The sequence below is a fragment of the Oculina patagonica genome, chromosome 8 (assembly GCF_052425735.1).
Source record: "Oculina patagonica isolate OP01 chromosome 8, crgOcupat, whole genome shotgun sequence".
NCBI classification, from domain to species: Eukaryota; Metazoa; Cnidaria; class Anthozoa; order Scleractinia; family Oculinidae; genus Oculina; species Oculina patagonica.
Window position 1 is genome coordinate 11,513,149 of NC_135765.1, and position 23,352 is coordinate 11,536,500.

General features: G+C 41.1%; 3 protein-coding genes across 4 annotated transcripts in view; 1 reads left to right on the forward strand and 2 right to left on the reverse strand.

Moving 5' to 3' along the window:
- LOC144662622 (uncharacterized) overlaps positions 1-12,453 on the reverse strand; it is a 13,192-nt gene extending 739 nt beyond the window's left edge. Inside the window, exons 1-2 of one of the 2 annotated variants that reach the window (XM_078523477.1) lie at positions 11,619-12,453; positions 10,135-10,444 (exon numbers count right to left, since the gene is read on the reverse strand). In XM_078523477.1, coding sequence (XP_078379603.1) covers positions 11,621-12,430 — 810 coding nt within the window. In that variant the 5' untranslated portion in view covers positions 12,431-12,453 and the 3' untranslated portion in view covers positions 10,135-10,444; positions 11,619-11,620. Of the gene's footprint in view, positions 1-10,134; positions 10,445-11,598 lie in introns of those variants that run through there. The other variant, XM_078523478.1, reaches the window with a different exon arrangement.
- Positions 663-5,731, reverse strand: LOC144663243 (uncharacterized). The gene has a single exon (XM_078524154.1). The coding sequence runs from the start codon at positions 4,210-4,212 to the stop codon at positions 1,411-1,413; it is 2,802 nt and encodes a 933-aa protein (XP_078380280.1). The 5' UTR covers positions 4,213-5,731; the 3' UTR covers positions 663-1,410.
- Positions 12,454-18,802: 6,349 nt separating the features above from the next.
- Positions 18,803-21,336, forward strand: LOC144663811 (transmembrane protein 151B-like). The gene has a single exon (XM_078524872.1). The coding sequence runs from the start codon at positions 19,163-19,165 to the stop codon at positions 20,606-20,608; it is 1,446 nt and encodes a 481-aa protein (XP_078380998.1). The 5' UTR covers positions 18,803-19,162; the 3' UTR covers positions 20,609-21,336.
- The last annotated feature ends 2,016 nt before the right edge of the window (positions 21,337-23,352 follow it).

The following is a 23,352-nucleotide window of genomic DNA, read 5'->3' on the forward strand; positions in this document are numbered from 1 at the left end:
TGGTGGTTTTACGCTTTATCAACATCATGTTGATAATCAACCAAGTGTTTAACATGGCCGCCGACACAGCAAAACAGTCGCTTTAAGCCTGGTTCTCATATGATCGTCCCGATCGTCTCTGTCGCTTCAAAAAGTTTGCTTGCTCCAATCACCTCAGACTTTGCAAACGACAGAAGCGACAGAGACGATCGGGGCGATCATATGAGAACCAGCCTTAAGAAACCAATCGCTTTGTTTATTTGCGTCACCCTAGTACCCAGGCGTTCCCTTCCCGCATACCAATTTGGCGCGAAATTTGTGACGTCACGGAATAGCACAAGCCCTTAATTACGCAGCCTCGCGCTCGCCCGAGCGAGGAGGAGAACATACAGGGACTAGACTACATATCAGTGTTTTTAGTCGGGGAAATAAGTGCCAGTTGACGGCGACATCACTGCTCCGAAAGTGACTGAGCCCGCGGTTTCCGTACCAGAAGTTGCTAAGCAACATGACGAATTTGTATGTGCGATTGCTTTCGGAGTACTCGTGAGCGCTTGCGCTAGTTTTTGATTGAATAAAATAATTTGGGAACTCTTCGAGTGCTTAAATGAAGATTTGCCAAAAGCGACACTTATTTCCTCGACTGGTTTTGAACAGATTAAATACAATGACAAACATCTTACTTCTTATCAACTATAAACTTTTAATTACAAACATTCAAGTCTCGGTCAACAGCATATTAATAACTGGTTTGATTCAATGTCCATGATCCCCACTGAGATACTGTTCACGACACAGTACTGTCTATAGTAACCACAGGTCATGTTCTAGAGGACCCTACCGTCGAGTTCATTGATGCCATCAGAAGCAGCAAAAAGGAACTAAGTTACTACTGCCAGAAGAAATTTTGACAACCATGTCTCAACACACAAAATTGACTATCATGCATTCATCACTGAAAAAAGGTGATTACCTCATCAAGCTAAATACCTTGTTGACTTTGCACCGTTATTTTAACCTTGAGACTACATTCAACAACTGAATGAAAGATTTACCTTCCTCTTGTTTGTGGTCACAGACTTATAAATTTTGAAGTTTCATAATTATGGATATTTTGAACATACGTTTCCTAGAGGGAAAGCTCAAACCTGTGTGTACTTAATATAATCTGCAGGTCAAATTACTTATTATTTTTCCTTGTGTTTGGAGTCCAAACTTTTCTTAAATCAAATCGCAAACACTGAATTCACTCAAACGAACGCTCTTGCACGCTCTAACTCATCGAAAGTAACACAGCAAAACAAAGATAACAATGTTCATGCATTTGAACTTCATTTATAAAATATACTCAGTCCTAATAGCCATAATTAAGAACTTTTACATTGCGTGACGGCTGAGAGGTCACCCATGTTGTCCATCACACCACCGGGATCATGTTACATTGTTTGGCTGCGGTGGGTTGCCTACAGCGTCCTCGTATGAAGGTGGAGGTGCACTTGGCTGGGGTCCGGCGGGATAAGGAGGAGAGGCAGGTCCGGTATATGGATTAAGCGGTGGATACGGTGTACTGCTGTCTGGAGCTGGATTGTTTATCCCTGCAGGGTACAAGGGCGGAGGACCATTTGGCTGTGCTGGCGCTGGATAAGGAAGAAGTGAGGATTCGCCCTCTGGATTGTATGGCGGGTATGGGGTGCTAATGCCATGGGCCGGATCGCTTTGTCCGAGATATGGATTAACGGGTGGATATGGTGTGCTGCCACTTTGGAAAGCCAGGTTGCCTGTTCCTGGATTGTTTATCACAGACATTGGGTAACCTGGGCAGGTGTTGTCTGGACCAATGGGGACTGACGATGCATTTCCAGCCAGGACTGCAATCGGATTCATCACGTCCACCTCCATAGGCGGTGTTGTACTCTTGTACATCTTTTTCTTCAAGGCGTAGTAGCTCTTAGCTGTCTTGGCTCTGAACAGCCAGCGGTAAGGCCAAGTCATCTGCAACAAGGTAGCGATCCAGAAGAACAGCGGTCGAATCCAAAACGGCTTCACACTCAAGTCCACAAACGCAGAGATCCGTTTCTTCAGCCCAGGAATTTCTTTACTGGACGAGTAATCAGTGAAGACATCTCGGTGGCGATTTCTCTCCAACATTTCTGCCACTTGTCTCTCGTAGTCATCCGCTGTTTCTTGATCACCGAATAGGATACTTGGATCGATTTTCACCCGAGTTAGAGCGACGGTACTCAGGGCTGGCATCTCTCTCTTGGAAACATCAACCCATGAACCAAAAGAGAACTCGTCCTGGTCCACAAATGTCACTACTTTCTCGGTATAAGTCTCAGTGCGGGACTGCTGGTTTCCGTTAGCGTCTGTGTAGTAAACAACGCGTGTGCGTGTTTCATAATGGTAGCATTCTACAACCATGTTGATCCTCGGCGGGACCTCTTGCATCCTTTGTATGTACCCCCAAGCCGTTTCGTCTTCCATTATATTTTTGAGGTAGTCCAACTCGTGAGAGAAGCAGCTCTCTATAAAGACGATCACAGGGCAGACAAAAAGCATTACAATAGCGAAGATTCTCAACACCTCAAAGACTGAACCGTACATGGTGCAGTGAGACACTCCACAACCAACGAAGTAAATAAGCCACAGGTAGAAGGAGAAATACAAATCCATGGATATAAGCCTACATAAACTTGCATTTCTGACGAAACCTCGTTTGCGGCTCAGTTCTTTCGCCTCACTTTCCCTTTGGTAATCTTGAACAGCTTGCCTGTACTCTTGCACGCCTTGGTCGAGTTCCTCTTGACTTCCTGCAACAGCAACTCTTTGAAGACGCCTCCCAAGTTCTTCGCCAACTTGGTCCATCCTCCTCTGGTCATCTTCCTGCTCCTCGACTTCTTTGCAGGATGTCCTGCACAAAGCGCAGCACCACAGCACGAACGGCAGAAGGATTTGCACGAGGACAGCCACAGTGATTACCACTGGGACTATAATAGGGTTGTCATCAAAGTTGACGGAGTTAGCCTGGGGTGTGCCTTGATTTCCAGGATACCAGGGCGTAGCCCGAGTTCGAGGATACCATGTTGTTCGTCGAGTTGGAGGATACCAAGGAGCCGTAGTCGGGTCTTCTCTTGTGCAGGCCGACCCTTGTCCGCTCCAGTTCGAACTGAAACTGCCATCCACACACACATAATACCTCATAGAAGGATACGATCCAAAGCAAAACGCCATGCCAAGATCCCCGGGTCGCTTTCCAGGGTAAGCAAAATTGAGTTCTGTACTAGCTTTGGGGTTTGGTTTAGGGCACTGTTTATTGACAGAACATTTCAATCCCGTATAGCCAGAAGGGCAGAGACAGAGCGTTTCGTTACCGGAAGTATAAACGCAAGTGGCTTTGCTGTCACACGGATTTGATGGGCAAGTGTTCGACATTGAAGTCACGCCCCTACACATGACCTTCAGATTGGGCTGGTCACGCCATCCCTGGTAATGCACCGACCAAGTTTTGCTGATATATTCAGGTCTCAGTGCAAAATCCTTAACTCTCATGTAAACGTTATCGTCATAATTACTCGGTTTATACTTGCCAGTCACTATCCAGTAGCTGTCCACATACTGTAGATACCATGTCTGGGTGTTGTGTTTATAGACCGGACGAAGATTGCGAAACAAACCTTCTGTGCGATAAAAATAGTCGGTTGTGCGATTGTTCAAAGTGTTGCCCTTTCCATCGTCGAAACTCTCGTTCAAGTAGACTCTGTCCGAGTTACATTCTCGAAAATCTTCATCGACGCATACGGCTTTTATCATAGGAGAAGAGTAAGTGGTTGACACATAGTAGTTTGTCTGTTCGCGTCTGTTGTAGTACTGCCACTTGTTAACGATTCCACCAAATACATCATTCCTGTCCATGACCCCAGAACTCAGCCAAAATGAAGGATCTCTATAGAGAATCGCAGCCACGCCAAAGTAGTCGTTTAGATTGAGTCCAAAAACCAAATAGTTGCTGCCTTTGCTGACGGTGTGATAGAAGAGCAAGTTGTCGTTCTCTCGGCGGTACACCGGAAAATTGTTGTAATCGTCCTTCTGCTTGGTGTAGACGCCTTCGATGATTTTGTAGGGCACGGTGTCCTCGTTAATGTTTTGAAAGAAAATCCTCGGGCATAATGTCCGAGAACTTGTAACTGTGAGTAATGTGTTAAGCATAAACCAGAGGAGGAGATTTTGCGCCATGCTTACGCTTGCTTGTGTGAATGGTTTACGGCAACTAGATGTAATTCCTTTGATTCCTGGAACAATGTTGCGACATCTGAAACCTGCTGTGACAGCGCTGAAAGATTTGTCACGCTAGGGTTGTCACACACGGTCGGATTAAATTTTTTAAGACGGTAAAAGAGGGAAAAGCGTAATTTGTCAAAGACATTATCCAGTAAACCTTAAGTTTTATTTGAAACTTTGGAAATGATGTGTAATTTGTTATCGGTCAATAGAAAATAGCATCCTTTGTTGCCAAACGTCCTTCCTGTCTTTCTTGTAATTTAGCATGTCCAACTCACAACTTCCGGCAAAGGACTGCCTATTCACTTCCTGTCTGCTTGACATCTTTTTCCGCTTCTCAGTATATTGTTTCTCCTGTAATATTTTAATGACTTAAATTTAATTTACGGCTGAAAATGCGGCTTAAAGGCCGTCAACAAACGACATGTTAAAAAGTGCGGTTCTGTGGGTAGGAGATCTTGTGAAGTAAACGAAGAGCGAAAGTAGTCTTTATGGTCTATACCAGACCATACCTTATTTCACATCAAAAAAGGTCAAAACCCAAACCCTTTGGCACTGCATTAAGCATCAACATCGGGGAAATTGAAGCCCTTCTCATGCTCAATTTTCGACATTATTTCCCCAATGGAAGCCATTCCAGGTTCGTCTAATTTTGAGGTCAGTCCGAAAATCACATATTTTAGTCTGAAATAAGATATAGGTTTTAGGCGAGCCGCACACCCCTAGCAAAAATTTAGACCTGGGATGTCCTGAACAGTGGAAGTAGCAAAGGAAACATATGGATCCACTGATGTTCTGAAGAATTTATTATGGGCCCGGAGATTGATTAGAAATATAAACTCAGCCATTAGCTTGTAACTTTCAGTTATTTTACACTGTTTTCAACATGGGATGGCTGTGTTACATCAAAACAGGGCACCCAGGCCAAATGGATCTGTAAAGAATATTACTGTCAAAGTAATACCTGAACAGTGAACACAAAATTGATTCAAGTAACTGATGCACATTTCCACATTGAATTAATTTGCCTACTTGTTTTGAAAATAAAAGTATTGGTTGAAATATAGTTTTAGGACCATCAAGAAACAATAATGGTCAACATATGATGTCAGTATGTAAACTTAAATTATGGCCATTTTGATTCATTTTTGTAATTTGCAGGCTATAATAGTGAAAAAGTTCCATACAAATGCATACAATTTTGCCATTGAGCAAGCTAATTGTTACGAGTCTGGGTAACCTGTGAAAAATCCTGAACTCTAATTTGAGCTCTTCCCAATGGGTTTTTTAAAGCCAACTCATTTATAACTCTAAACTGCCATTTTCATGAAGCAATTAGTCATCGGGGGGACTCATATATGAAAGGGGCAGGGATGCCCGTCGTCTCGCTTAGGGGTGGAAATTTCGTTTTTTTTTTTGTCTTGCTTAGGGTGTTCTAGGCAAAACACCAATACTTTTAGCCATAATAGTCTCACTTGGGGCTACACATGTAGAAATATACAAATATAAATTCTATTCTTAGTTTTTTTGGGGTCAAGAAAAGCTAAGTTAAGCCACACCCAGATTGGTCTCTTTTAGGGGGTTCTTTTCAAAGTTTCTGACGAGCATCCCCACCCCTTTAATATAGGAGTTCCCCCCCCCCCCAGGTTAGTCATACAGTATTTCACAAGCATGAGAGAAGACTTCCTTCACAACATCCAGCACTCCTAGCATGCCCTAGCACTCTCTGCTGACTATATGCAGGCACTGACTAAATTGCCCTAACCTGTCCACTTATGACTTCATCTTCAGCCAGTCAAGTAGTCTGGTAGTAATAATTAGTGTCAAATGACTTTGCTCCACTTACAGCCACAAGCTATCCAAGGAAAACATTTAAGTCATTTTAAATATCTTGTACAATCATGTACATGCAGAGCTATAGTCATGGTTGCACAGGAAATAATTTAGCTGGACGCTTAATCACTCACATAGTGCATATTTGTGTTATGAATACTTTTATTTGTAGTCTTTAGAGAATGGGACATGATCTTCCTTCATCAAAAGATTCGCACCAATGAAAAAACACAGCATTTTTTTCAGCACAACTAGTATGAGGACCTGTTCTTACTTTGGGCATTAGCAAAATATTATATAAACAAGAGTGAATTACCAGGATTTCTATCACTGAGAAAAATTATATCTAATTACACTGTAAAACTGATATGATCTCTTTCACATGTGAAGATATCTATTTTGTCTCATTTACTGACAAGTTTACCATGTTTCAATGCTGATCGAATGACCCGAAGTTTATTTATATTAAGTCGAAACATCTTCGGATCTTCCTTGGCAACCTTTGGCAATCTTCGGAAAAGTTTGGAAAGTGTTCAGAAACATTAATTTTGCATGACCTTTGTACAGCATTTTCGGAAATCTTCGGAAATTGTCAAAAATTAGTAGGTTTGTAAAATAAACAAAATAATACATGGTTGCTTGGAAATATGAAATTTCTCTTCTCCTGTTCAAATCAATATCTCACTCGTTTGCTGAGCTCACTCATGAGATATTGATTTGAATGAACACTCGAAGATAAATTTCATATCTCTGTACAACTGTGTATTATTCTTCTATATACAAATGTAATACTAAACAACGCAATACTCCAGCTACAAATTAAATTAAATTTACATAAATTATAGCATACTCTCAATATTGTGCAATGAATAAACAATACACAGCTAGACATAACAAAACGGATTGGTTTCCATAAGACTGTGGTGGAATTTAACCCCCCAGCTTGGAGAGTTCCTCCCTATAATAGACTACACAGGATGTCTCCACCCAAAAGGGGTACCTTTTCTATGCTGGAAATAGTATGGAATTTATTAGAAGTATAAAAATGACGGGTTGGAAAAACCATGACTTATATTTATATAGACTGGTAGGTATTTAAGATGACATGAAATTTTTAAATATCTTGATAATCAATGCCGATGCAGTATTTCTACTGTAAGTGTGTGAAAGGGAGTAACATTTTTTGTGTCAATGTATTTGAAAGCATAACCTTTCTGTCAAAAACAGTATACACCTGATTAAAGAAACGTTGACCCATGAAAGTATAAACCATAACGGATGCCACCCAAATGTCTACTTGGAAATTGGAAAAAAGTAATCGTTGTCTGTGGCAGAATTAAATAAACATAATAAGACAGGTCTCAAAAAGCTCTCAAAGGAAAAAAATATCTTAATTTTAAATAAATGGAATATTTACTAAGCTTACCAATAGGCCTTATGCATGATAACGTCATATGCTCAAAATTCACCACCAAGCCTCGTTTACGAAATTATTTTCAACCCTCTTTTTATTTTTGCTGCTTTGGGAATTCATGCATGAAAAAATGTACAAGTATTCACTTCGAAAGCGAGGCTTGGTGGTGAAACAAGCCAGTCTGACGTAAACATGCATGAGGGCTATTCAAGGTTAATTGTCTATACCCAGAATCCCATTTGGTCTTATTGTTCATAGTTTATGCTTTTTACAGGAGCAAAGTTTCTTCAATTTGGTATATAATTATATGGGTGGAACACATGACAAAGGTTAATTCCCTGTATAAAACTTTTTATACCATGCCATAGAAAATACAGCCAAATATCAGAATTCAGGAAAGCCGTTGTACGTGTATATTTGACGGTATTCAACTCAACCTTCTCATCGTGTTCTGCGATCTTATTGTCGATGAAATCAAGTAAGCATATTTTCTATGGCATGTTATAAAATAGTTACACAACACTTTCTTGTGGTATACTATGGAATATCTCAATTGTCACTTGTATTTTCTCAGTGACTCGTGGGATATTCCATAGTATTCCACTAAAAAGTGCATAACTAGTATGTATCCCCCCACCCCTGGTACATACATGTATGTATATGCAGTTAATCCGAGGGGATAACCCCTCGCCTCTCGTTACGCATTCATTCTCTTCCCCCCTCTCTTTGCAAAAGAGATCTTCAAGATTCCAACTGAAAAAACTAGTACCAATGAATGCAGGCAGAAGCATTTCAAGACATATTGTCACAGCACAAGAAGTAAGAGCATTTCAGCAACAAGGAGTTTGTGCGAGGTGTTTGCTTCTGATGCAGGATAACAGAGATACATGTGGTGTCTCTGGCAGATCTCTTTTACTAGTGCTGCCAACAGTATATAATGTTTTGTATTAAAATTCCAGATGCTTTTACACAGGGATACAAAACAGAACAAGATAGTATGTATATTTGTTCAGGATAAAGATCCCTGGGTAATGTAAGGGGGGAAACTGGAAGATATGATCTAAAACTTTCACCCTAGAAATAAGGGGAACTAAAAATAATGAGAATAGTAATCTTGTGAGTGGTAATTATGAGGATATCAAAGTGATTTTGTTAGTATTTTTTTAGGTACACAGAGGACTTGACTCAATAAATGGGCAAGAGGGGAAAAGCCCTCGGGGAGAACATCCCTTGTAGTGTTCACACAGTCTAGCGAGTTGGTTCCAGGATTACAGTGATGTATTTACTTTTTTCCTTTACCGATTTTTATCATAAGAACCTATCTAATGAACAGAGGACTATCACAGCTTGGGGGTAGACAGAACCTGTCTTCTCAAATCAAACAAATCTGCATCAATGTTACCCAGGCTGCATTTTATGTACCAGTAGGTTATGCCAAAGACCCTTAGCGCAGCGTGGATTTCAGAAGACTCCACACACATGTATGACAAAAATCAATATGTCTAAATTTGGATTCAGATGACTTATTCTGGGATAGAATTTCGGGGGGGGGGGGGGGGGTGTCCTTACAGAGGACTACACAAGAAGGTTCTGCCCAAAGGTGGTACCTTTTTAGCCTTGAGAATGAGGTTATGTATAATTATAAAAAGGTAGGGATGTCAGTTAAAGTATACAAAAGAGTAGGGAAAACACTCATTTAGTATTTAAAAAGACCTTTTAAAGGACCCACTGAACGGTCGGTTCATGTTCATGTAAAAAAATTAAGTAAAGAGATGCAGTATCCCTTGTGTGTGTATGTGAAAGGGGTACAATTTTTCTGTCGTAGGTGTACAGAAGGGAGAAGGGTATCTTTTCTGTTGAAAATGGCATGTGAAAGTGTGAGGGTTTAAACCTTGGGGCAGAGCCTTCCCGTCAATTTTTTTCCAAGTGGCCCCCTAGGGGATTAGAGTAACAAAGCAAAGACTTTTAAAACATTGGTGTATCTTTGACGTGACACACAATGCACTCTGGAATATGACAAGTCACAGACTTCCTCCCAGTAGGATAGTCACAGACTTCCTCCCAGTAAGGTACTTGACAGCAATAACCAATTTGAAATGGGGGACTTTTCCCCTATGGGACAAATCCTGTTGCCTAGACCACTCCGATCCACCTCTGGAAGTCATCACGTTCTGCACACATGTAGATTACCCCCTACCACCCCCCTCCCCACCCCCTTCCAGGTTAGATCAGGGTTTTACCCAGTGGGGGTTAACTAGTAACCCATCATTTAAAAGCCCTTATGCATGTTTACGTCAGACTGGCTAGTTTCACCACCAAGCCTCGCTTTCGAAGTGTAAACATGTAAATTTTATCATGAACAAATATTTCCCAAAGCAGCAAAGATGAAAAGAATACCCACGTGAAAACTGCTTGAAGGTGGCAGAGGGTCGAGAATAATTCGCGTAAATGAGGCTTGGTGGTGAATTTTGAGCTAATGACGTCATCATGCATAAAGCCTATTCAAACAACCACAGAGAATTTATTGTGGATCACTTCCCCCCTCCCCCCCTCAAAGTTAGATCAGGTGTTTACCCCTGGGGGTTAACTAGCGATACATTATTTAATTCAAACAACCACGTAGAATTTATTGTGGATCACTTCCCCCCCCCCCCCCCTCAAAGTTAGATCAGGTGTTTACCCCTGGGGGTTAACTAGTGACACATCATTTAATTCAAACAACCATGGATATATATTTCCAAAGAATCATTAAATAATGTTTTAAATATCTGAAAACATGAACGAATATATTTTTGAAAAAAGTCGTTCCATAAGTTCGTTGTCTCCAACACAACTGACGACTGAAGTTCAACAACAACTTTGTAAAGTACAAACTACCTGTAATGTATTGTTCAGTTCACAAGGTGATCCGACCGTCCGCTAGCTTCCACTATAGATTCCCTCTACCACAGGCAGACCACCCTATGTGTTCGTAGTTAATTATTGTTGTTGACATGAGACGAACAAAAGAAATTTTGAAATCGATAAGGGCTACTGAAATAAAGCTTTAGAAATAAAATATCTAAACTACATTTCGCTCTAAATATCTCAATAAAGTTTAATGAAATGTTTATCGACTCATGTGTCGTATTTTTTCGCCTGCGCGGGCCGTTTTAAGCGCTTTTTTAACTGATTTAGCCGGCCGAAGGCCGGTAAGAGAAGAAAGAGGAGACAAGGCTTGCAAGTCGGCGGCCGCCAGAAGCGACCTCCTCCACTTCAAACCGGAATTAACGCCAAACTAATGAAAAACTCACCTATCTGACGACGGCTGTCGATCGGTGAGTTGTTGCTCTATCTCTTCGCCGAATTTTAGCTTCATCCCTCCAACATTTTCCGAGAAAATCCATGCTGAAATCATGCAAACGGCTTTCTGACTATGATCGGTGCTCGACATAGCGACCAGGGAAATTCCAAACAGGCCGGCCGTTTCAAATTAACCAATCAGCGCTTGGCTTCCCGCGGCAGCCGGCCGCGGTTCAAAACCCCAACCCTGCCCCGCACAGGAGTTTTGACACTTCCGCTGTGGAAGCCAAGCGCTGATTGGTTAATTTGAAACGGCCGGCCTGTTTGGAATTTCCCTGGTCGCTATGTCGAGCACCGATCATAGTCAGAAAGCCGTTTGCATGATTTCAGCATGGATTTTCTCGGAAAATGTTGGAGGGATGAAGCTAAAATTCGGCGAAGAGATAGAGCAACAACTCACCGATCGACAGCCGTCGTCAGGTAGGTGAGTTTTTCATTAGTTTGGCGTTAATTCCGGTTTGAAGTGGAGGAGGTCGCTTCTGGCGGCCGCCGACTTGCAAGCCTTGTCTCCTCTTTCTTCTCTTACCGGCCTTCGGCCGGCTAAATCAGTTAAAAAAGCGCTTAAAACGGCCCGCGCAGGCGAAAAAATACGACACATGAGTCGATAAACATTTCATTAAACTTTATTGAGAAATTTAGAGCGAAATGTAGTTTAGATATTTTATTTCTAAAGCTTTATTTCAGTAGCCCTTATCGATTTCAAAATTCCTTTTGTTCGTCTCATGTCAACAACAATAATTAACTACGAACACATAGGGTGGTCTGCCTGTGCCTCTACAAACCATCATCAGAGCTTTCTGCTTCTTCGTTTGACTCGGGACCGGTTCCACGAAGAAATTCCGCCTTGAGGCAAACCTTGCAACACTTTCCCGTACAGGTCTGGCCACGGCAAGTCCCGAACGCCGAGTTGAAAAAGGAGCACAGATAACACTTTGGAACTGTTGTCTTATCAACCTTCAGCGGCCACCTTCCCGCGAAGACCTTTTGCAGAGCGCGCTGTGCTTCCAGTCGGCTAAACTGCTTTCCTTGATATTCTGGCAGAAGATCTCCCTCTTCGTCTTCATCCTGATGGTCTTCCATCCGATTTGCTCCTTTCCCGTCCACGCACATTGGATACTCACAATCTGCGTTCTCTTCAATGCCTCCCTCGTACTTGATAACATGCTGCCAGCAAGCGCCGAAGTCGTACTCGTATTCCAGAAATGGGTTTTCCTCGCTGAAAATGTCACACAACCTGTAAACGCGCTCATCTTTCGTCTCCCGCGCTAAGAATGGGTCGTCGTAGTCTTCTGGTATTTTGTACTCGACTGGAAAATGCCCGCGGCTTCTAGGTTTCCCGTTCTTGGGCATGGAAAAGAAATGGTGAAGATGGTAGTTCTCCCAGCCGAACACCAGCTGAATCACAACATGCAGCTCCAGCAGCGAAAAATTCGCCGGAACGGCGATTCTTCGATAGCGTCCACCCCGTACCTTGTGGTAGTAATCAGTGAGGGTTACCTTTAACTTGTACAATTGGTTTGGCTTGGTAGCACAGGAATTATTTGACGATGAAAGTTCAACTCCCGCAGAAGAAGCAGTCGCCATTGCTGAAGACGAAAACAACTCCACGTGAGAGCTGTACAGCCCCCGAAATGATCCCGACCCCGAAATGATCCCCAACCCCGAACTGATCCCCAACTTGACCCTGAAATGATCCCGACAACGAAATGATCCCCAAATATTTTTACGCTGACCCCGAAATGATCCCTAAGTAATTTGTGGAATGGCGTTTTAACGTAGAAGTATGGACTGCTCAATAATAAAGGAAACTGAAGATAAAAGGTAAAGCAAAACTAACAAAATAGGAGAAGTAATAAGTATCCTTATAAAAGATAGACTGCAATACCAGACTGGAATGTAATCTTCAATGGGTATGTATAACTTCAACTAGAGCAGAGAGCAAAGAATAGATAAAGATATCAAGTTAAACATTTTCAACGGCTTTTCTAAGATTGCAAAATTTTGTTGGTACCATTACAAGTAATCTAATTTTACTTAATCAAACGTAAATTAAGGGAAATGTCTTCCTAACATCCATAGGGTAAACAATCGCTAAAAATATAAACGGCTTACCGTTTTCTAAGATAATGAAATTTATTACAAGAACATCGAAGAGCATAGCCTGATCCAACGAATTGGAAACTTTTTTTAACAAAATATACCGTATTTGGTAATGTATTTAAATGTAGAAATGCCATATAGAATGAATGCGCCATAAAAAGTATGAGTACCAGTCTTCATCTTTAGAGCACAATCTGCGTAAGTATAACAGTCATCAGCATTATACTGTATCACACCACTTTCATCGTCATAAATTCTCACAAAAAGGCACTTAAACTTCTTACTACGCTTCGGACAAATTTCCTTGGAGACTGTTCCTTTACCGTACTTGTTCTTCATGCACTCAACAACGCACGGATTCGCTTTTCTTAATTTAAGGCTGTGGTAATGTTCCTCTGCCTCATGGCTTAGAAGTGCCATTCGGTTGAGGTTGTGGTCGGTGTTAGCTGTATCACCTGGGATGATTATTCGCAGGCAATTCTCTCTTAAGGCTTGTTTACACGGGCGATTTTTGTTGTGTAACTCAGTGCAATTTTTGGCGCGCCAAAGTTGCATCAAGTTTCGAAACAGGTCCGAAACTCCTGCGATATTGCGGCGAAAAAATCGCCATGAAATCGCCGCGAGTTTGCAAGCGTGTAAATTTAACTAACGGTGTTTTTATCGCCGTGATATCGCAGGAGTTTCGAACATGCAACTTCCGTGCTGCAAAAATTGCATTGAGTTGCGCGACAAAAATCGTCTGTGTAAACGGGCTTTATAAAGCTTGACGCTGTGGCTACGTCGAGAACACAAAAACAAGTATCACGTGAATGCGACATATCAACAGAGAAAAAATCAAATTATAAAACGAAAATTAATAATTCAAGGGCACTTAATGTTGCCTTTCATTGTCCCACTTTGACTAGCAAATTTTCTCTAAATAAGTTTCAATAGCCGATTCCCTCTATAGCGCGCGCCTGCAGGGAATCACGGTAGTTGTATTCATGAGTCTCGCGCAAGGTTTGATGAATACAACTACCGTGATTCCCTGCAGGCGCGCGCTATAGAGGGAATCGGCTATTGCTGCGATCGAGAGTACTGGGTAATGATTCTCACGACTGAAAGTATGTCTATGAACAAAACAATCCAATAAACAAAAATTTGAAAACAAAACCGCTTCTTGCTTTTCTTGGTTCCTTATTGAGAATAACCAATTTTTAAATATACAAAAGAATTTAAAGTCGGTCCTGTTTTATGGTCACATATTGCACTCAATTATAATAGCACTTATTAAAGTATTTTCCTATTTTCCGTTGTACTTTAATTGCTATATGGCTTCAGTTTCCTTTATTATTGAGCAATCCACATTCCTATGCTTAAATCGCCATTCCACAAATTACTTGGGGATCATTTCGGGGTTAGCGTTAAAAATCTGGGGATCATTTCGGGGTCGGGATCATTTCAGGGTCAATTTGGGGATCAGTTCGGGGTTGGGGATCATTTCGGGGTCGGGATCATTTCGGGGGCTGTACAGAGCTATCCGGGATTGGCACGTCACGTGATCATTTGGCGGGAAAATCATGGTTGTGCCGCCCACCAGAAGCTAGGGGGCTTGCTACAGTCGAAGCTCTCGTAAGCGGACACCCTCGGGACGCGAAAAAAGTGTCCGCAACTGGAGCTGGCCGCTTACGAGAATGGTTCTTGTAAGCGGCCACTAGAGGAGTAGGGGATAGATGGCCGCTTACGGGAGCTTGCCCAGCTAACATAATGGTGATATGCATGTTAGTGGTGTTTCGAAATGTAACCGGACGTGGATGACGACAAAACAAACACTGAAATATGGTACTGTAATTACAGTAAAATCATTGTGACGAACGGCGATGTGAAGTTGGTTGATTAATACAAGATACAGAGGTTTTTTATATGATTTTCTTTGCGGTGTCCGCTTACGGGAGCTTAAAAACAAAGAAAAAGTCTAGGTCGTAATCTCGGAAAGTGTCCGCGGCCGCTTACGGGAATGTCCGCTTACGAGAATGTAAAAAATACAGAGTTTGTATGGGAGTAAAAACGGGGTTTCTAACAAGGTGGCCGTAAGTAGAGCTGTCCGCTTACGAGAGTGTCCGTTAAGAGAGCTTCGACTGTATATTTAAATGCGCGTGAAGAAAGCGAACAATGTACCTTATTTTTACTTATTTTCGCGGGTACTTAATTTCGCGAAAATGGAAAAGGAATATTTCGCGAGACTTAATTTTCGCGATTTGGCCAAAAATACGTAATTAGCATAAAAAATACAATAGAAATCGTTTAGAATTAATTTTCGCGGTTCTTTAATTTCGCAATTTTTTGAAAATCGCGAAAATCGCGAAAATTAAGTCCCGCGAAAATAAGTAACAATAAGGTAAAAGAAAGGAAGCAAATTAGCAATGCTAATTCGAAAGATGTGAGTGATCTTCGACATGCAAAAAGGACAGGAAGAAAATACAGAAGCGTTTCAGTTTGATCTAGTTGGATGACGAACGACGTCACAAAATAATAATAGATATGATATGCTTCATATATTCTCCAAAGGTCGAAATTGATTACTTAATTGACAGATTTCAACCTAAAATTGGCCATCAAGAAAACAGCCAAACATGCGAACACTAAAACAGTGAGTCACGCGTTTCCTAAGGCTGGATTTACACTGACGCGTAATTTTTTTACATGCGATTAGGCCATCCCCTTTTTTTTTTTCGTTTATCGTCGTATGTGTTTTCTGATTTTGGGTCGGTCGGTCGGAATTAAAAAAAAAAAAATTCAAAAAAAAAAGTTGATAAGGAGTCTGGAACTAGGAGGCCCGGTACCTCAGCATAATGTCCGTGGAGCCTGGAAACAAGAAGACATGGTTACAAAGTCAACATGGCGGCAATGGAGGAAGGAAAAATCGACGTCGTGGTTAAACTCAAACAAGAACAGTGTAAAAAGGATGAAACATTATTTAAAATAATGTGTCATTGCCTTCTATACCTTCTGTATAAATTTTTTTTTTTTTGAAAACGCGAAAATCTGGGTCGGTCGGACGACGCTAAACAGAGAAAAAAAGGGGATGGCCTTACATGCGTGAAAAATATACAATATACGAACGACTTGCCTAAACGTGTACGCAAGTCGTTCATACATTGTCTCTAAATTTTTTACGCACGTTGACGCACGTACGAAATTACGCGTCAGTGGAAATCCACCTTAGCTTCACTCAGGCTGGGTAAGATATTTCGTGTCACGCCACACTGTTTTGCACGTTTTTCGTTGCCGTTGTGGTTATCGCAGGAAAGAAACTACAAATAATTTCCATAATCTTCAACAAAATCTTAAGGTTTTTTTCGCTCTTCGTTGCGGGACGGGAATGAGAGGCGGCTGTATTCGCAGGCTACCCAACAACTCGATATTGCCTTTCTCGATTTTACCGTTTTGTACAATAATTTTATTCGATATCACCCGATCATGCGTGATAATACGGTGTACGATGAGTATCATGCGTTAAAATCTTGAAAAAATACATAAAATCTTGAAAAGTTACATGAAATCTTGAAAAAATACATAAAATCTTGAAAAGTGACATGAAATCTTGAAAAACACGAAAAAATCTTGAAAAAAAGTAAAGAATCTTGAAAAACGCGAAAAAATCTTGAAAACGCGAAAAAAATCTTGAAAAACGCGAAAAATCTTGAAAAACACGAAAAATCTTGAAAACGCGAAAAAATCTTGAAAACGCGAAAAAATCTTGAAAAACGCGAAAAAATCTTGAAAACGCGAAAAAAATCTTGAAAAACGCGAAAAATCTTGAAAAACACGAAAAATCTTGAAAACGCGAAAAAATCTTGAAAAACGCGAAAAAATCTTGAAAACGCGAAAAAAATCTTGAAAAACGCGAAAAATCTTGAAAAACACGAAAAATCTTGAAAACGCGAAAAAATCTTGAAAAACGCCAAACAATCTTGAAAATCATTGAAAATCACGCGAAAATCTTGATATAAACGCTGAAAGCTTGAAAATTATCATGAAAAGGTCAACTGAGATCTTGATCTCACGTGACACGACGTGGTCTGTTAGGCCAAACGCGACTCCCGTTGGCCGCTTAAAGTTAACCTTCAGTCTGTTTAATTATGGATTTTACGTTCTCTAGATCTCTAGAGCTGTTTCAGTAAAAATATTAATGCCATTTTGTTTGCTTGTTCTGTGGCATGTTTAGTTAAAAGTCGTTTATCAGTCCTTTAAAAGAATATTGTTGTCTCACTGTCTGGAACGTGTATCGGATCAGTAGACCTCTTGAACATAGCCTGCAGAACAGGAGGTTTATTTTGCGGGTCGAGGCGCGAAGTGCTAGGTTTTTATTTAGCGGGTCACGCGAGGGCGAGCGCGAAGCGCGAATGAAAAATATAAAAACCGCCTGTTCTGCAGGCTATCTCGAACAATGATTTTGTTTATCATAAGCGTGCGGTCAGCTCGCAGGATTATGTCTTTTCAACGGATGCGAAGATCTAAGATCCGAGTCCTTTCAAGGGTAATGCAGTCTCAAAGCATTGTGAGTTATTTCAGTTTTCAAGCTCCCCTTAGCTTGGGTGTTGAGATTTGTACAAAAACGGCAAATCGAATGATTTCAAATAATTGGACGAGACTTTAGGAGCAACTGATGAGTCCCACTGAAGAACCGAAACTCGAGTCTAGCTTAAGAATAAAAAAATTGCCAGAAGAGATCATCGTTACCGCATCCTGGAGACTTCAAATGCAGTAATCAAACTGTAATAGAATTTATTTGTTGGATGCAAGTAACGAGACAAAACGAATAAAAAAATGGAGGCAGTTAGTTGAGTTCCAAAACGCAAATCTCAACCAATACTTTTACCGAAACAGCTCAAAGGGAGACATGTATTCAACATGTATTCAACATGCAAGCACGTCGTCTCACGTGAGATCAATATCTCATTTGACCTTTATTAATCTTCAAGCTTTTTCGCGTTTTCAAGATTTTTTTCGCGTTTTTCAAGATTTTTTACTGTTTTTCAAGATTTTTCGTGTTTTTCAAGATTTTTTTCGCGTTTTCAAGATTTTTTTCGCGTTTTCAAGATTTTTTCGCGTTTTCAAGATTTTTTCGCGTTTTTCAAGATTTTTTCGCGTTTTTCAAGATTTTTCGTGTTTTTCAAGATTTTTTTCGCGTTTTCAAGATTTTTTTCGCGTTTTCAAGATTTTTTCGCGTTTTTCAAGATTTTTTCGCGTTTTTCAAGATTTTTTACCGTTTTTCAAGATTTTTCGTGTTTTTCAAGATTTTTTTCGCGTTTTCAAGATTTTTTCGCGTTTTCAAGATTTTTTCGCGTTTTTCAAGATTTTTTCGCGTTTTTCAAGATTTTTTACCGTTTTTCAAGATTTTTCGTGTTTTTCAAGATTTTTTTCGCGTTTTCAAGATTTTTTCGCGTTTTTCAAGATTTTTTCGCGTTTTTCAAGATTTTTCACTTTGTTTTCAAGATTTTTTCGAGTTTTTCAAGATTTCATGTAACTTTTCAAGATTTTAACGCATGATACTCATCGTACACCGTATGATAAATTGCACAATTTCTGTGCCGGAAGCGTGACTTACAACCCGAGCGTTTCATCCAAGGTCACAGTTATCTATTTTGGTCGGACCATTTAATTTCTGTTAGGGAAGGGGTGGGGATGGGGTGAGGTTAGGTTGGCTATGTCTTCAGAGTAAGAATATATTTTAGCATAAATGTTTTTAAGAATATTTTTTACAAACTATAAAAGATTTTGTTTTGCACAGTCAATCTCTACCTTGGGGCCTGCTTGAATTTTTTCCAGTGTCTTACTTCAATCTGCTCGGTTTTTTCTTGTCCTAGATTTTTTTTTTCATGTTTGCCCAACCCTCCCTCCCTCACTCAAAAATTAAATGGTCCGGCCCTTGGAGCTTCCTTTTTCGAGGCTGGCTCGGTAACCGGCACGAATTTGTGATGAGTTCATATTTGAATATGAAAAGGCCCTTTGTGTTACACGTTACAGCGCGTTTCAACTGTTCCGATATAAATTATCAGCCATCGCATCTAGCTGCAGTGTACCATTCGATCAAGCAAGCAAGCGTAATCAAGACTCGAGAATATAATAATCCTATTCTGGTCCCAGTGGTGATCACTGTGGCTGTGTCCTCGCGCAAGTCCTTCTGCCTTGCGTGCTGTGGTGCTGCGCTTTGTGCAGGACATCTTGAGGAGAATGGAACAAGTTGGCGAGGAACTGGGGAGAGGGCTTCAAAGAGTTGCTGCAGCAGGAAATCAAGAGGAACTCGACCAAGGCGTGCAAGAGTACAGACAAGCTGTTCAAGATTACCAAAGGGAAAGCGAGGCGAAAGAACTGAGCCGTAAACGAGGTTTCTGTAGAAATGCAAGTTTATGTAGGCTTATATCCATGTTCATGTATTTCTTCTTTTACCTGTGGCTCATCTACTTTGTTAGTTGTGAAGTGTCCCACTGCACTATGCGCGGTTCAGCCTTCAAAATCTTGAGAATCATTGCTATTGTAATGCTCGGTCTCTCTACTGTGATCGTCCTCATAGAGAGCTGTTTTTCTCACGAGCTGGAGTACCTCAAGAACATTATGGAAAACGAAACGGCTTTGGGATACATACAAAGGATGCAAGAAGTCCCGCCAAGGATCAACATGGTCGTAGAATGCTACCATTATGAAACACGCACTCGAGTTGTGCACTACACGGACTCTAACGGAAACCGGCAGTCCCGCACTGAGACTTATACCGAGACGGTAGTGACATTTGTGGACCAGGACGAGTTCTCCTTCGGTTCATGGGTTGATGTTTCCAAGAGGGAGATGCCAGCCCTGAGTACCGTTGCTCTAACTCGGGTGAAGATCGACTCGAGTATTCTCTTCGGAGATCAAGAAACAGCGGATGACTACGAGAGACAAGTGGCAGAAATGGTGGAGAGAAATCGCCACCGAGATGTCTTCACTGCTTTCGCGGCAAGTAAAGAAATTCCTGGGCTGAAGAAGCGGATCTCTGCGTATGTTGACTTGAGGGTGAAGCCGTTTTGGATTCGGCCTCTGTTCTTCTGGATCGCCACCTTGTTACAGATGACTTGGCCTTACCGCTGGCTGTTCAGAGCCAACACAGCTAAGAACTACTACACCTTTAAGAAAAAGATATTCAAGAGTACAACATCGCCTATGGAGGTGGACGTGATGGATGCGATTGCAGTCCTTGCTGGCAGTGCATCCTCTGTCGTGAACTTCAGTGGTTCAGACAACACCTGCCCAGGTTACCCAATGTCTGTGATGAACAATCCAGAAACAGGCAACTCGGCCTTCCAAAATGGCAGCACACCATATCCACCTGTTAATCCATATTTCGAACAAGGCGATCTGGCCCATTACATAAGCACGCCGAACCCGCCTCAAAATCCAGAGGGAGGACTCCTGGATTCTCCTTATCCAACGGTAGCGCAGCCAAATGTTTCCCTGCCTTCGTACGCTGCACAGATGAATAATCCAGCCCCAGACAGTAGTGCAGCGTATCCACCCCTCAATCCATATGCCGGGGCTGCATTTCCTCCTTATTCCGCTGAATCTCGACCAAGTGCACCGTACCTTCACTGTCACACGAAGATGGTGAATGAAACTGAAACCCAGCCAAACAATGAAACATGATCCCGGTGGTGTGTTCGGACAAAGGGCCTGATTTCGTAATTGTTATTTGGGTGCGGTGGGTGGGAGGCAAAGGCTTCTAATGTTTTGAATCTTCTTAAGAATGACCTAAAAGGCTGTGAATATTTTATAAAATGGAGTTCAAATATGTAAATTTTGTTTATCTTTGCTTTGCTCTGTTACTTTCGACGATTTGAAAGCGTTTATCGAGTAGGAGAAAAACTTTGGGCTCAAAACACATGAGAAATAAAAAACAATAGTTATTTTTTGATCCGATTGCATTAAATAAACACAGGCCTAAACATCACTTAAAAATACATACATATGTTTAAAATTTCCCCAACTATGAATTTTTTCACAATTTTAGAAGCCTGTCACTACAGAAACAACTTGTGGCTTAACATTTTTCATTCAGTTGTTGATGTCAGTCTTCTTGAGTCTGAAATGACAGTGCAAAGTCAACAAGACCAACAAGGTATTGAGCTTAAAGAGGTAATTATTTTTTTCAGCAATGAATGAGTGCATGATAGTCAATGTTGGGTTTGAGTCATGTTTGTCAAAATTTCTTCTGACAGCAACTTCGTTCATTTTTTACTACTTCAAATGGCAGAAGTAATGAGCTCGACTGTGCTTTTCTAAAACCATTCATGACTTGTAATAGTTTGTAACGCGATTTCCGGTCATAATTTGCGGACCTTTGCACATGCGCACTGCAAGCTTGCCCTCGTAGAATAAAAACTTTTTTTTTTCTTTTTTTTTTTTCTTATTTTTTTTTTTTTAATTCTTTTTTCCCCGCTCCCGAAACTACAACTTCTGTGGCTTCTTAGAAGTTTTTGTAGTGAGCAATATTTTTTTTTGGATATTTAATCAAACCATTTTTTTTTTCTGTCGCCGAGTTTTTTTTTGGGGTTTGTTTTTTTTTTTTTTTTTTTTTTTCCACCCCCCCAACCAAAATTATTTTTGGAATTTGACGGAATTAAATAAGGGGGTTGGGGGTCCTCTAACGCGCGGCCCTGACATACGCATATCAACAAATTTATTGATTTCGCAACTGTTCCCGGCATATCTAATCGAACAGCAATCATTCGATTGGGTTCGGTAATCGAACATAATCGCATTCACAATAAAATTTGGTCAATCGATTAAAATCGAACGAACTAAAAAACAATTGAACCCAATCGAACCACCAGTCGTTCGATTGGGTTCGGTAATTGAACAAAGTCGAACATCAATTTTGCTGTGAGTTCAATTTTCGAACCAATTGAACCAATCGAACGTCGATAAAGGTAAAGAAATCGCCGAAATGAATTTTGAGGTTTCTAGCGTTAGTCTTTCACTCGGTTTGCTCCGCGGAAGGACAAACGCTCGAAACGTCAGCTTTTCAGAATTTCGATCAGGCGGCTTGGAACACAGGCGTCCCAAGCTCACTACATAAGCCCTGCCTCGTCCCCAGGTGTCCTCCTCCTTGGTAGTGCACGGTTTGCTCGGTGTTGTGGGCTTGATGTGGACGGGAAAACGGACGGCTCGCTTCCTAACCATCAACCCCCGCGCTCCCTGTTTTCCCGCCTTACCGCCTTTGCTGTCCGGCCGACCGGCGCCTGGGGACGAGGCAGACGTAAGCCAACGTGACTCTTGCCGGCTTTGAGCGGTGTTGTGTTACAAAGATGCGATTTATAAGGGTTTGTATGGGAACTCGACGATTTTGGTTCAAAAGGTATAAAATTAAATAATCTGTGAAGAAAATCGACTTACCGTATTTCCATGCCTGGGGGGCACTCTAGGCTTTTATAGATTGTGCTAGCATAATTTTTGGCATAATTGGAGCTGAAAAGCATAATTTGTGAAACGAGCACTGCCACGGCATAATTAGCAATTTTTAGCACTTTTTGGAGCATAAATTCATAAAATGTAGTAAATATGGTGTACTTTCTACAGAAATAAATGAAATTTAGGTAGTTTGTTCTTGCAATGCGTGTTTTAGCTATACAATTGTGATTGTTAAGTCGTTGGAGGCATTTTACAAACGGTTTAGAGATGCGAGCAGCTAATTTGGACAGCTGACGACCGTGATAAACTGCCATAAACACAAATAAATTTACAACAACAGTTTATTTAAAAAACATCATAATTTGGTGTCGTTATTGCGCACCTCTATGTATAGAATCTACGTCATTTTGTGAGCATAACTTCGGAAATCAGAAGCATAATTTGGGAATTCTGGCATAATTTTTGCATAATTTGGCAAAATTTTGAGCACTGCTAGTAGCATAATATGCCACTTTTAGGAGCACAATCTATAAAAGCCTAGGGCACTCCCTATAATGGCCTATACGGGGCGGCTCCGCACGAAAGGGGTACCTTTTTCACGTTTCAGGTATATAAAAGGGTAGGGATTTCACAAGTTTAGGTATGTGAAAGGATGGGGAAATCTGCCATTTAGGTATTTAAAGGAGGCCTTCAATAAAAATAATTTCGAACCGACGCACTTTATGGCTGTATCATTTTAATTTATTAAACGCTACATAAAAATGAGAATAAGACTTCCTGTTTTAGGTATGTCATGTCATTTGGGTATGTCACAGGGGTTCCTTTTTTCAATAAAAGGTATACGAAAGGGATGCTTTTTCTGTCAAAATGGTATATAAAAGGGTAAGGGGTTGGACCTCGGGGCGGAGCCTCCATGTATCAAACCTTTTCAAGTAGTCCCTCCCCCCCCCCCCCCCCCCCCCCCCGGGGTTTCCATGTTG